The 14,975-nt window shown below is 34.9% G+C and overlaps 1 protein-coding gene across 1 annotated transcript; it reads left to right on the top strand.

The window, feature by feature from the left end:
- The first annotated feature begins 230 nt into the window (after window positions 1-230).
- Window positions 231-14,714, top strand: LOC141387222 (maltase A3-like). The gene is made up of 5 exons (XM_073956571.1): window positions 231-1,471; window positions 1,819-1,926; window positions 2,114-2,457; window positions 14,318-14,458; window positions 14,530-14,714. The coding sequence occupies exons 1-5, from the start codon at window positions 338-340 to the stop codon at window positions 14,594-14,596; spliced, it is 1,794 nt and encodes a 597-aa protein (XP_073812672.1). The 5' UTR covers window positions 231-337; the 3' UTR covers window positions 14,597-14,714.
- Window positions 14,715-14,975: the final 261 nt, after the last annotated feature.

Raw genomic sequence — 14,975 nt, 5'->3', positions numbered from 1 at the left:
AACTATAAAGAGAATCATTTTGTTTAAGAACAACAAATTGGTCGATTTTGTCGACCTATAAACGGCTACGCTGAAAAACAAACTCAAGATGCAGTTGTTGACTAACTAACACACCCCAAAAATGTGGAGGAAAATGCCAACAACCATTTTACGTACGTGGTTATGTTAGTCATCAAGACCCCACACTTGAGATACGAGATACTAAAAACCTGGGGAATTAAGTTTTTAAAAACCTTGCACAATAACAAATTCAATGACAGTTAGAAGTGGCCAGTAGGAGAAATCAGTATTATTTTAAAACTACTTTACAAATTGAAAATAAGGAAGACATCTTACGATGGGATGCAAAGGATTTATTATTTGCCTGTTATCCTTGGCAAATACTTTCATTATAGCCGAAGGTTGTAGAGGAACTGGTGGTTCTACAAATCCAACAGCAACGACGGAAAAAGATTGGTGGCAAACGGCCCAATTTTATCAAATTTATCCTCGATCCTTTAAGGATTCCAATGGAGATGGCATTGGGGACCTCCAGGGTATCATTTCCAAGTTGAGCTACCTCAAAGAGATTGGTGTAAATGCCACATGGCTGTCACCCATCTATGTCTCGCCCATGGCAGATTTTGGTTATGATATTGCCAATTTCTTTGACATACAACCGGAATATGGTAACCTCACCGATTTTGATGAACTCATCCAGGAGGCTAATAAATTGGGATTGAAAATTATAATGGATTTTGTGCCCAACCATTCAAGTGATGAAAATATTTGGTTTAAAAAGTCGGTGAATCGTGAAAAGGGCTACGAGGACTACTATGTGTGGAATGATGGTTATGTTGACGAGAATGGCAAAAGGCAACCGCCTAGTAATTGGTTACAGGCCTTTCGGGGCAGTGCCTGGGAATGGAATGAACAGAGACAACAATATTATCTGCATCAATTTGCTGTAAAACAACCTGATCTCAATTATCGTAACCCTGATGTTGTGGCCCAAATGAAGAGGGTCCTCACGTATTGGTTGGATCGTGGTGTTGCCGGTTTTCGTGTTGATGCTGTCCCGTGGATGTTTGAGGTTCTGCCTGATGAAAATGGTCGCTATCCTGATGAGCCATTATCGGGTTTATATTCCGATGATCCTTTGAATTTTGATTATCTTTCACATATCTATACCCAGGATCAACCGGAAACTATTGATATGGTTTATCAATGGCGGAAATTGCTGGATGATTACCAGAGGATTCATGGTGGTGATACGAGGGTTTTAATGATTGAAACTTGGTCGAATATAAATGAGGTTATGAAGTTATATGGCAATAGAAGTGTTGAGGGAGCCCATTTGCCATTTAATTTTCAATTTATTGCTGGTGGTCATGCGGATTTGGATAATACCGATTTGGGGGCAGGTGGTTTTGTGGACATTATCAGCAAGTGGATGGATAATATGCCAGCTGGCAAGACCGCTAATTGGGTGGTGAGTATAATCAACATGTGGATCTACCTAATCTGTGTTAGATACCATCATCGAAACGCCATCTACACTTAGTTTTGTCAGTCATAACGCATAAATCTAAGCGTGCATGGCGATCGTAAACGCCCAGGGGTTGCTACAATTTTAATTAAATTTGAAAAACGCCATCTTTACTTAGTTTTATACACTATGGGCGACAAAATGAAGTGTAGATGTCGTTAGTAGAACTCACAAAGTTAAATTTCAGGCAAAATTGTTTTAAATTTCGGCTAGGCTTAGCTTCCTTCATATCATCCTATAAAGCTTGTTAATTCCACAAAAAACATAATTAATTCTTTGTTCACTCACAGATGGGCAATCATGATAGAAGCCGTGTGGGTACACGTTATGGTGACAAACGTATTGATCTGATGAATATGCTGCAAATGTTTCTACCCGGAGCCAGCGTCACTTATATGGTAAGGGAAGCAATTGTGTTTTTTAATTCATTATTCAGACACAAAAACATTTTAAAAGAAAATTTCTGAATTTTTAGGAAGAAGAGGTAGAGGAGTGAACAACCACCATCCTCCCTTCTTTTCACAAACTCAGATATTATCCGACATTCACGTAACTAAAATATTGTAAAATTTCTCTTCCTTCCAGGGCGAAGAAATCGGCATGATTGACACGGACTTATCATGGGAAGATAGTGTTGACCCGGCCGCCTGTAATGCCAGCCCCGAAACATATGATCAATTTAGTCGTGATCCCGAACGTACTCCATTTCAATGGAGTACCGATACAAATGCTGGTTTCTCGACCAACAGTAGTACTTGGCTACCGGTAAATCCTTACTATTTGATAACAAATGTTGAATCGGAACGTGCCAGGCCAAAAAGTCATTTAAATGTCTATAAACAAATGTCGGAGTTACGTCAAACCAAAACATTGCAATATGGCAATTTGCAGTATGGTAATGTCGGGGAAAATGTATTGGCTATAAAGAGGTAAGTGGTGAAATATTTAGTATGAAATCGCAGGGTTGAGTTCGGAAACCAACAGTGACTCATTCTCTTTAAGAATCTCTCGGGACAGGCACAGAATATGTACAACATATCGTACACAAATATCATGAATTTCAACAAACAACGCCTGAGTATATGCGGCAAGATATACACAATTTGATTAACGTCATCTATATTTTATTGTTAAAACCAAAACCACGAAATGTAGATGGCGTTAACGCAGTAAGGCTATTTTCAATAAAAAATCCCTGAATGGGAGTGGAGCCCGACTCTTGTCTTAGTTGAATAATTTAAACGTCCATCGTATCGCCAAATCGGAATGGCAGTTCAAACATAGTGCGAGAACGTATGTGGAAATTTGATAAAAAATTTTGACAAACGCCATCTACACTTAATTGTAGAAGGTAGATTAACTAATATACTTATGTTAACCCGCCCCATAGCCATTTAAGGTCTCTGCAGTATGTTAGCAAGGCTGTGGGATCGGAAGAGGAGAAGTGAGACAGGGATTCCGTCGTGTGAACGCCAAAAAGCCTGTGCCTTTTGGCCCTCAATCTGGGACACAGACAGAGATTGACTTTGCAACCCGACATCCAGGAGCATCTAGCCAAGCTCTTTTGGTTTTCTCAACGTAGAACCTTGTGAGTTTGTCTCTGGAATGACAAAGCGGAGGCTTCACACCAACCTCCACTTGCATGTTAGTTGATTTTGATCCCCGCCTCGCTAGTTCATCCACAATCTAATTTCCCTCAACACCACAGTGACCAGGTACCCAACAAAATCTTGCTGACCTAGCACAGGTTTTCAGGATAGACCTACAATTTCGAACGATCCTAGACTTTATAGAGAAAAACCCTACTGCTTTTAGCGCTGCCTGGCTGTCTACATATATAGTGACTGCCTTGTTTGCTAATTCCGTCGTTCCCACTAGTGCCTTCAATATTGCAAAGACCTCTGCCTGAAAAACACTACAGTTGTCATTAAGTTTAAACGAGTACCTAATGTTCAGTTCATCAGAGTACACACCAGCACCAGTGCCTCTTCCATCTTCGACCCATCAGTGAAGATAGATAGGCTATCAGGAATTGGGCTGCACTGAACCCATTCATCACTATCGGGTATTAAAACGTCAGGTATAGTGAAGTCAAGAGTTGGTAAAATGTAATCGGTCTCACCCCTGCTGTTTCCAAGCACTAGCTGACTACTCAACCGCTGTAGAACGTTTGCATGACCAAGCAATGAGCAACGCCACATGTCAAGTTCCCTAAGCCTCAAGGCACACCTGGAGGCCTGATACTGTATCAAAATGTCTAGAGGTTGGATATTTAAAACAGCATTCAGCGCCGCCTGGGGTGTGCTTTTAATAGCTCCAGTAATAAGAATTGAGGCGGCACGGTGCACACTGCTTACTTTAGAAAGATTTGATTTATTGCTGAGTGCGTGCCACCAAACAAGACAACCATAGGTCAGGATAGGACAAACCACAATCCTATACAGCCAGTGTATTACATGTGGTTTGAGACCCCAGCTCTTACCTATGGTATTCTTGCAAGAATATAGTGCAATTAAACCTCTCTTTGTTCGCTCCTCGGTATCCTCTTCCAACAAAGCTTGTGGCGAGGACCACACCAAGATACTTTGCTTCCGTTGAGAGGCTTAATTGCACACCATCTAGAGTTGGTGGAACGAAAGCAGCAATCTTTCTCTTTCTGGTGAAAAGTACCAGCTCCGTCTTCGTCGGATTCACACCAAGTCCGTTATGGTGGGCCCAACGTGAGAGCTTCACTAGAGCACCTTGCATAAGTTCAGACAGCGTAGATAAGAATTTCCCGCTAATTAGAATGACTACGTCATCCGCATACGCGACCACCTTGGTTTTTAACTTGTCGAACTCCTTAAGTATCCCGTTAAGTACCAGAAACCACAGCAGGGGTGATAAAACTTCTCCCTGTGGCGTTCGCCTGGTGACCGACTTCTTTATAGAACTCTCTCCTGAGCTTAAATTGACTAGCCTACTATCAAGCATTCTTTCGATCCAATTTATTAGAATTGAGGGGACACCTAGTGATTCTAGAGCAGAGTGAATTGATTCAAGTTTAACGTTATTAAACAGCTAAGCTAAGTACAGATGTCGTTAGTACAGTTTCCGGAATATTTGTTCAATTTTGAACTATTCAAAAACCTCAATTGTGACTCTCATGCAAATCGAGAATGCAGCTTTAGCTATTTCATCTGCGAACTGATGACCAGTGAGTCAACCATCAACTAAGAATTGTATATGTATACAAATATAAATAAATATTGGAAGGTAGTTATAATGGGCCCCCACATTTAAGACACGCAACACTACACACTTGACTTTGTCCGCTATGTAAAATAAAATAACATATAGATGTCGTTGTTATCGCAACAAACCTATTTTTTACAATTTTGTATGACGAACTTTCCAAAACCCCAGCTTGATATATCATATCAATCACAATTATTGCCACCATGGAAATTTCATGATCCCAACTTAAGTCCTGAAGACTGATGATTCTTCTTCACCTTCTTTTGTTGACAATATAGGACAAAATCACGTATAGATGTAATTGATCATCAGGAATATATCTGTAATTCTTCTAGTTTTCTAATAAAATTTTTTTTAAACTCGAACTTTACCTCGCATTTCAATATCATCAATATTACAAGAGCCTAGCTTTAGCTATTTCATCCGCTGACTAATGGTCAGTCAGTCACTAATCACTTATGAATGTTCTATACTGTAGATTCGCGACAAATCTTAACTTTTTTTAAAACTATGAGAGATAAAACTCACTACAGATACGTTCGTTCAACATTCGAATATTTCTGCAATTTTTCCCAACACATATTTTTCAAAACCCCAAGGTTAAGTTAGGTTAGGTTTAAGGATGTTCAGCCCTCTGACTGCTTCACTCGGAGACCGTTGGTCCACTGTGTTCATTGTGTTCATCCTGTGTAGGCTATTTAAAGATGATGGAGATGATGATTTAAAGATGATGGAAATGTGTTGTTGAGATGATTTAAAATGAAGGAGATGATAGAGTGTTATGCAGCTTGATAAGCTAATGATGATAGGATAGAGATGATGAGATGATGGTGAGTGTGGGAGAAGTAGAGATTGACCCCAAGGAAAAGAGTGAAGTGAAAAGAGTCTGATTATTAAGGGTTGTTAAGGACCTTTGCCAAGCCATGCTAGATGTCTGGCAAAGTTGAGTAGGACGATGGGATCTATGTTAGACAGGAAGGTTAGAGTGTCTGTCTCATACCGTCTAGTGTACATTATCTCCTTCTTTGCAACATGGGACACCTACAAAGCAGATGTTCGACAGTCTCTATCTCCTCCGCATCTTCACATAGTCTGCAGTAGTCAATGCCACTGTCGTCCCATTTTGAAGTTAGGGGCCTCACTCTGCAGTGACCTGTTATAAGTCCCACCGCGATTTTCATCCCTAACTTATCAAGTGAGAGGAGGGAAGTCGTTCTTCGACGAGAAACCACAGGCCAGATTACCTTGGATACCCTACAACCAGGTTCCAATAGCCATCGTTGATGGGCTTACTCATTGAAGATCTCCCGAAGTTTGCCGATGTAGTGGCACATCGGTGGCCGGATGGTTTCATCAACTGATAAGTCGATAGACCTAAAGCCACCTCGAGCCAATTCATCTGCTACCTCGTTTCCCACGATGTTGCTATGACCCGGAACCCAACATAGCTTTACGATATCGTGTATATCCTGCAGAGCTCTCCTACAATCAAGAATTCTTGATAGCAAGAATCACCACCTGAAAAACACTACAATTATCGTCAAGCTTATATGAGTTTTTAATTAGTGGATTCTCGCAGCAGACGCCAGCGCCGGTACCTTCAAAACTCTAAATTTGATTTTCAATCACAACCTTAACTTTGACTTTGACTCAAGAAGTCTTCTCTTGAGATATTATCCTCAAGAGATATTCTTTTGCTTATAGAAAACATCGAAACGTCTTCTGTTGTGAATAAAAGACCTCAAGAGATTTTCTGTTGCCGATAGAAGACCTCAATAGGTATTATAGAAGTTTCAAGAGGTCTTATGTTGCGTTTAGAACATCATGAAAGCTTTATGTTGCCTATAAAAGACCCCAGGATACCTTTTGTATCCTATAGAAGATCTCAAAATGTTTTCGATTGCCTGTAGAATATTCAAGAGGTCTTTTCTTGTCTGTTGATAATTCAAGAGGCCTTCTCTTGCCTATAGACGACCTCCAGAGGTAAACTTTTGTCTATAGGAAACCTCAAAACCTCTTCTACCTCTTGCCTAAATGAGACAAAAGAAGTCTATAGAAGACCTAAACAAGCATTCAAGTGCCTATCGAAGCCATCAAGAGGTCTCTTAACGGTATTCTATTGCCCAGAGAAGAACTTAACAGGGTTCTAGGGCCTATAGAGGCCCTTACGAGGTATACTGTTACCTATAGAAAACCTCAAGAGGTCTTCTCTAGGCTATGACAGATCTGAAAAGGTTTTCTTGTACATATAGAAAACATCAAAACGTCTTCTGTTGACATCGGTTGCCTAAAGAAGACCTCAGGAGTTCTTATATTACCTATGGAAGATCTCAAGGGATCTTCGGATGCCTAAAGAAGATTGCAAAAAGTATTATAGAAAATTCAAGAGGCCTTGTGTTGCATTTAGAACACCTTAAGAGTTTTCTGTTGCCCATTAAAGACACCAAGAGATCTTCTGTTGCCTAAAGAAGATCTCAAAAAGCTGTCTGATGCCTGTAGAAAATTCACGATATTTTCTTGTTGTTTGATGATTCAAGAGGCCTTCTCCTGCCTATAGACAACATCAAGAGGTAAGCTTTTGTCCATAGGAAACCTCGAAACCTTTCCTGTGCCCATAGAAGCCATCAAAACGTCTTCGGTTGCCTAAAGATGACCTCAGGAGGTCTTCTGTTACCTAAAAATCCTCAATTGTTCTTCTTTTACCTATAGAAGACCTCAAGCGATCTTCTGTTGCCTAGAGAAGACCCCAAGCGGTATTTTCTTTTCCATATAATATTCAGGATGTCTTCTGTTGCATTTGGAATATTTCAATGGCAAGAGATCTTCTGTTGACTTTAGAACACCGCAGGAGCTCTTCGTTTGGCTATAGAAGTCCTGAGGAGGTGTTGTTGTGCTTATAGAAAACATGAAGGTGTCTTTTGTTGCTAAAGGAAACCTCAATGGGTATTCTGTTACCTAAAGAAGACCTCAAGGGGTTTCTGCTGTCTGTAGGAAAATTCAAGAGGCTTTCTGTTGACTATAAATGGCCTTAAGAGGTATTCCTTTGTCTTTAGAGTACCCGAAGAGGTCTTCGGTTTCCTATAGAAGATATGCAGAAGTTTTTTGATGCCTTTACAAATCTGAATAATCCTTGTGTTGTCTCAAGAGGTCTATGGTTGCCTACAGAGGTTTATTGTAGCCGTTTGAAACAACACGTGTTCATCTGTAGCCTATAGAAAACCTCAAATAGGCCTCTGCTCTCTATTCTCAATAGAATATATCAAATGGTCTTATGTTGCATATAGAAGACCTGATATGTTCTTCTGTAGTCTATTGAAGACTTCAACAGGTGTTCTGTAGTCTGTTGAACACCTGAACAAAGTCTTCTGTTGTCTATATAAGACTGGAATATGACTTCTATGTTATATAAAACACTTGAAAGAAGTCTGCAGGTGCCTACGGAAGTCTTTAGGCGCGTATAAAAGACCTCAAGAGGTCTTGTGGTGGCTATAGGACATACAAATAACGTAGAAAACAATATCGGTATTTAGCACTGACGTGTACATATCAAAGAAAACAGAGAAGCCTTTTCGTATGAAATAGTACCGTCCCACAGTGGATCCACCCATTGGCCAAAAATAAAAAAATGAATGTCAAAATTTTGGTACAACATCTGGCAACTCTGACAGCTATGACATGGACCTTTTTAAAAATATATTAGTTTTCGTTTCATTCGAACGCGATCTTTTTAAGAATAGCTTCAAAAGTCGGAACATTTGACTAATATTTTTTGTTGTGAGTACAACCTATATTTTAAGTGCAATTAAATATATTCAAAATATCGCGAAACTAATAGGTATAGCAAAATATTATAGTGGGTTTTGAATGATGCGTTAATAGCTTAGTTTTCATTAAAAAATAGTGTCTTAGCGTGTTGTGGAATTCTAGTTAGCTGCATATTTTCTTAGTGAATTTTGTAATGCCAATTCGATCATATACTTAAATTTGACCTAAGGTTTTAGTCATGATGCCCAACTCGGGAATAATTTTCCAAAGTAGGCCATAGGTTTAAGATTGTTCAGTATTAAAATCAGCTGCCATCTAGTGCCAGACTATATATGGTGGGTCGCAGAATAAGGCTGCCCTAGAATATTGTTTCTATGGATATATTGGGGTATAACTCTGTTATCTGACCGCGTAGATTAACATAATTGGCATCAATCATTCTTCTTCCGTATATGACTTACGTGGCGGGTATGTGTCTTCGAGGAAAAACGCTAAAAGATCTATATTAAAAATTTTACCAATTTTTAGACAAAAATATTGTTTTTTTTTAATCCGCTAAATTGGTTGGATTTTATGTTATTTTGGAGATTGTTTTGTTTCCCCAATCCTATTTTTGCATCATAAGATAATCGGGACCTTTGTTCATGTCATTTTGTATTAACAGCATAAAACAATTCTTACCGTATACCCCCTCCAGAGGGGAAAGGGGGGAGAATGTTACGCTCGTGGTTTCTTAAAACACTCTTCGCAGCAGCACAAAGCTGCAACCAGCGCATTAACTTGATATTTACACGAAAATATTTTTGGCCACTTTCTCCATACAAGTGGATCCACTGTGCGTCCTATCATTTTATTAGCAGAAGCCTAACTTGGGTGACATAGTCAAGAAATTGAATTCAACAGCACAATTTATTGGAAACGCCATCTATACTTAGTATTGTCAACTACATATGACAGACAACTAACTATTAGTACATAATCATGGGTATTAAGGCATTTTTGCAACTTTCTGGAAGAGAATATAAGCTCACTTTAGCATTTTTGCCAAAAATGTGACACCCATGCAAAATTTTTTCCAAACCATTCATCAGGATATTTGCCAGGAAATAATTATATTTCAAAGGTTTTGGTTCGCTTTCTGATTAAATTGGCTATCGTTTTGTTTTAAGTGTTCTCATTTAAGCTTTTTTCGACTTGTTATGACTGCTAAGCTAAGTACAGATGTCGTTAGTACAGTTTCCGGAATATTTGTTCAATTTTGAACTATTCAAAAACCTCAATTGTGACTCTCATGCAAATGAGAATGCAGCTTTAGCTATTTCATCTGCGAACTGATGACCAGTGAGTCAACCATCAACTAAGAATTGTATATGTATACAAATATAAATAAATATTGGTAGTTATAATTGGCCCCCACATTTAAGACACGCAACACTACTCTTTATTTTGTCCGCTATGTAAACCAAAATAACATATAGATGTCGTTATTATCGCAACAAACCTATTTTTTACAATTTTGTATGACGAAGTTTCCAAAAACCCCAGCTTAATACATCATATCAATCACAACTATTGCCACCATGAAAATTTCATGATTCCAACTTAAGTCCTGGGGACTGATGATCCTTCTTCACCTTCTTTTGTTCACAATATAGGACAAAACGACGTATAGATGTCGTTAATTGATCAGCAGGAATAAATCTGTAATTCTTCTACTTTTCTTATACAATTTTTTGTTTAAACTAGAAATTTACCTCGCATTTCAATATCATCAATATTACAAGAGCCTAGCTTTAGCTGTTTCATCCGCTGACTGGTGGTCAGTCAGTCACTAATCACTTATGAATGTTCTATACTGTAGATTCGCGACAAATCTTAATTTTTTTAAAACTATGAGAGATAAAACTCCCTACAGATGCGTTAGTTCAACATTCGAATATTTCTGCAATTGTTCCAACAAATATTTTTTAAAACTCCAACTTAATTTTGAATCCCAACCTTAACTTTGGCTCCTGTGCAATATTACAAAAACATAGCTGCAGCCGTTTCATATGAGGAATGATGATTTTTTGTTCAAGTGTGGATTTTTTAAGGAACTTTGTTTCAAAAGAGGATTTTTCTTTTCCTATTATAATTAATTTTTTAATTTTTTTTAACCGAGGATTTTTAAAAAATATTTGTTTCACGACTGAATTGTTAAAAATATTTTTTCAAATGTTTTCGAAAAAATATTTTTATAAATTCCATGATTATGTGGATTTTGAAAAAAATAATTTTTAAAATTGTAAGCCTTTCTGGGCTTCTGAAAAAATATTTTTAAAAAATCCAAGCCTCTGTGGACTTTTGAAAAAATATTTTTAAGAAATCCAGGCATCTGTGGACTTTTGAATTTTTTTTAAAAATTCCCCTCATCTCTGGGCTTTTGAAAAAATATTTTTTAAAAATACACGCTTCAGTGGGTTTAAAAAAAAAATTAAAATACACGCTTCTGTGGGTTTTTTGAAAAAAAAAAAATATTTTTTAAAATTCCACGCTTCCGTGGGTTTTCTGAAAAAAAATAAATAAAAATAAAATTGCACGTGGATTTTTTATGGAACTTTGTTTCATAAGAGGATTTTTATTTTCCTATTATAATTAATTTTTTTTTTAAATATTTTTTTCAACCGAGGATTTTTAACAAATATTTGTTTCAAGAGTGAATTTTTTCAAGCGAGAATTTTTAAAAAATATTTAACTCAAGAGTAAATTTTTAAATATTTTTTTCAAACGAGAATTTTTAAAAAATTTTTGTTCAAAAGTGGATATTTAAAAATATTTTTCTCAAGTATTGATTTTTTAAGATATATTCTTCAAGCGTGGATTTTTCTAAAATATTTTCCCTTAAACGTGGATTTTTCAAAAACATGTTTTCAAAGTTGAATCTTTTAAATAGGTAATTTTTCAATTTTTTACATATTTAAATATTTTTTAAACGGTTTGATTTTCTTTAAATAATTTTCATAGGTGGATGGATTTTTAAAAATTAGATTGAAAAAGTTATGATTGAAAAATCCATGCTCTAGTTTTTCTAAAATATTTTCCAAAGCGTGGATTTTTTAAAAATTTTTTTCAAACTTTGATTTTTTAAAATGTTTTTCTTAAGCGTGAATGTTTTTTGGAAACATTGTGGGATTTTTTGTTTGTGTAATAGCGTTTGCAATTTTGTTTTTTCAAAATAGTCTGGCTTAATCCCATTGTTGTTGTTTTAATATTGTAAAACAACTAGTTTATTAGAGGAAAAGATTTGGCATTGTACGCCAAGGGGTGAGGCAGGGAATGCTATAGTTTCGATTCTCGCCACAGAATCTCATCAGTTCCCCCGTTTTTTGTTTGTGGATATTCTCCACCGAAGTTATTTTTCAATAACTTCTTCAACAAAAAACTTGTTATACCCAAACATCAATCGTCAGCTCGAAGTATAAAGGTAAGCGAAGAAAAGAAAGAAAGAAAGTTTTTTGTTGAAGAAGTTATTGAAAAATAACTTCGGTGGAGAATATCCACAAACAAAAAACAAGGGAGTTGTTTTAAAATATTAAAACAACGGGATTAAGCCAGACTATTTTGAAAAAAACAAAAGTGAATGTTTTTTATATATTTTTTTAAGTTTTTCAAAAATGTTTTCTCAAATATTAATTTTTAACTACTTATTCAAAAATGAAGCGTGGATTTCAAGCGTGGAAAAATTTATTTTTGAAAAATCCATGCTCAAGTTTTTGAGAAATAGTTTTTAAAAGCGTGGATTTTTTACAAATAATTTTTTTTAAGCTTTAATTTTTTAAATGTTTTTCTTAAGCGTGAATTCTATTTATATTTTTTTCAAGGATTTTTTTTCAAACATATTTTCTCAAATGTTAATTTTTTAACGATTTATTTCAAAACTATTTATTCAAAAATGAAATGTGGATTTTTTAAATATTTTTTAAGCTTTAATTTTTTAAATGCTTTTCTTAAGCCTGAATTTTATTTATAATTTTTTCAAGGATTTTTTAAAAATTTTTTTTTTCAAAAATATTTTCTCATTATTTTTTTTAACGATTTATTTCAAAACTATTTTTTTTTTTAATGAGGCGTGGATTTTTAAAAACACTTCTTATAAGAGTGGATTTTCAAAATATTTTTCCAAGCGTAGATATTTAAAAAAGTTTTTTCAAACGAGGATTTTTAAAAATATTTTTTCAAACGTAGATTTTTTAAAAACATTTTGTTAAAGAGTAGACTTTTTAAAAAGTTCTTCAAGATTGAATTTTTTAAAAATATTTTGTATGGGGTTTTTACAAATACTTTTTTAATTTTTTTATTTTTCTTTTGCAAATATTTTTACAAGATTGGATTTCTTTTAATTATTTTTCATGAATGGATTTTTCAAAAATATTTTTCATGGGTGGATTTTTCAAAAGTACTTTTGATGGGTGGATTTTACAAAAATATTTTTCTAAAGCCTGGATTTTTAAAAATTATTTTTATTTTACAGTCGGGATTAATAATATTAATAATATTTTGTTAAAACAACATTCATTTATTAGTGGAAACATATTTCTAAAGCGTGGATTTTTGAAAAAAAATTCTAAAGCCGGGATCTTTCAAAAATATTTTACTAAAGCCCTGATTTTTCAAAAAAATCTGAAGCATAGATTTTTCAAAACTATTTTTCGACGTAGGTTCTTTCCCCTACTTCGTTCTTTTTGGTGGGATTTTCTCTGTCGATTCTTCGTACTTTTTCTTGTTGATACTAATGCTCTTCTTTTAATTGAGCAGGATTGCCTTAGTTAGTTGATTTGCGTTAAATTTGCTATCTCTCGCTCTCTTTGACAAAAGTGAAGGCTCGAAGGACCAAATGATTAAAGGATGCAACTCTGTTGAATGACGATAAAACACTCATCTTTTTTGTTCTTAAATACTTCTTAAATCAAGTCTACCATCGCCTGTTTTACTAAGACGAAGACACTTTTTTATCTCAAATACTTCTTAAATCAAGTCTACATATCGCCTGTTTCACTAAGACGATTCGAATACAATTTCACTAAAACTACTACTAAACTTCTATTTTCTACAACAAGAGTTTGATAGAAGTTCGAACGAATTTGAATTAGAATCGTCCTTGAAAAACGTACCATAATTCTATTCTAGAGACTGCAAGAAATAGAATATTATTCAATTAATGATTTAACAAAAACGATATACCATAAAATCTACTTTTAACATCAGGATGTGCGCATAACTTGGCTTCAATTTATGTTACCTTGTTATTCCTCTGACGACTCAAATAGGGCGATCTGTACTAATCGATTCAAAAGAAGTCCATCCTTGTCACCTCGATGATGTTCATGCGAAATTTTTTTCTTAAGTAAATCAAATACAATAAATTAGAGTCATTCTTTTTGTCAAATATCCTGTAATACAGTTGTCTGTAATTTAATTATTCCGCCCAAAAATATGCTCATTGGTTTATCATTCCAAACTACGTTAAACAAATAGACAAATAATAACGTAAATGTTGAAGTGAAGGTGGCGCTACAACAAAGTTAATTGCTATTGCTATTTTCGCATGTTGAAACTTCTTTTACAAAATTGCAAGATCTAAGTCAATTTGTGTGGTAGTTAATGTAGCTTGTATATAAATTTTGGATTTTAAATGACGACAATAACTTCTTGCAAAATATTTACTTATTGCGTAAATTTAAATTATTTATTACTACCTTTTATTAGAATTTGTTACCTCCTCTCTTCCATTTTAACCTTCTTTTTTAGGTCTTTACCTGTTGAAAAGACTTACATTTTATTAGCCAATGTTTTGGGTCATGCTAAGACGGTTGATGTTACAGATGTCATAAAGGCCAGCGGAAAGTATACCGTAAAAATTGTCAATATTATATCAAACAAGAAAGATGGGTATGTTTACAAAAGAATATAATTTTAGATATTTTTATTAGATTTGTTAATTTTTTTTTTTCTTTTTTCAGATATGAAATTTCACTAGATAGCGTTTCTCTAAGCGGAAATGAGGCTATAATAGTGGAATCACAATAGTTATGTACTTGTGGAAATATATGACTTGTATTTAATTTTAGAGATTTATATGTATTATAAAAAATAAGCTATCAATAAATAAATAAGAATGATTATAAATTCATGATTATAGAAACAATCGAATACTTTTTTTTATTGTTATGAGCGTATATTATATTTTCATTTAATAAAAAGTGTTTCCACCGGGCTGATTCGGTCAGTTGTTTTTATGGAATAAATAAAACTAATTTATTTCATATTTAACTCAACGTTTCGTTGGTCTTTTTCCAACTTCTTCAGGAGTTTTTTTTATTAGAAAATCAATTAGTTTTCAATATCATTGTTAGAATTATTTCATAAATTATATAACAAACTGGACATCACAATATAGAAATTTGTA

Source organism: Musca autumnalis, unplaced genomic scaffold (assembly GCF_047663935.1).
Source record: "Musca autumnalis isolate F117 unplaced genomic scaffold, ASM4766393v1 scaffold_5, whole genome shotgun sequence".
Classification (NCBI taxonomy): domain Eukaryota; kingdom Metazoa; phylum Arthropoda; class Insecta; order Diptera; family Muscidae; genus Musca; species Musca autumnalis.
This window is presented reverse-complemented; position numbering and strand designations above follow the sequence as displayed.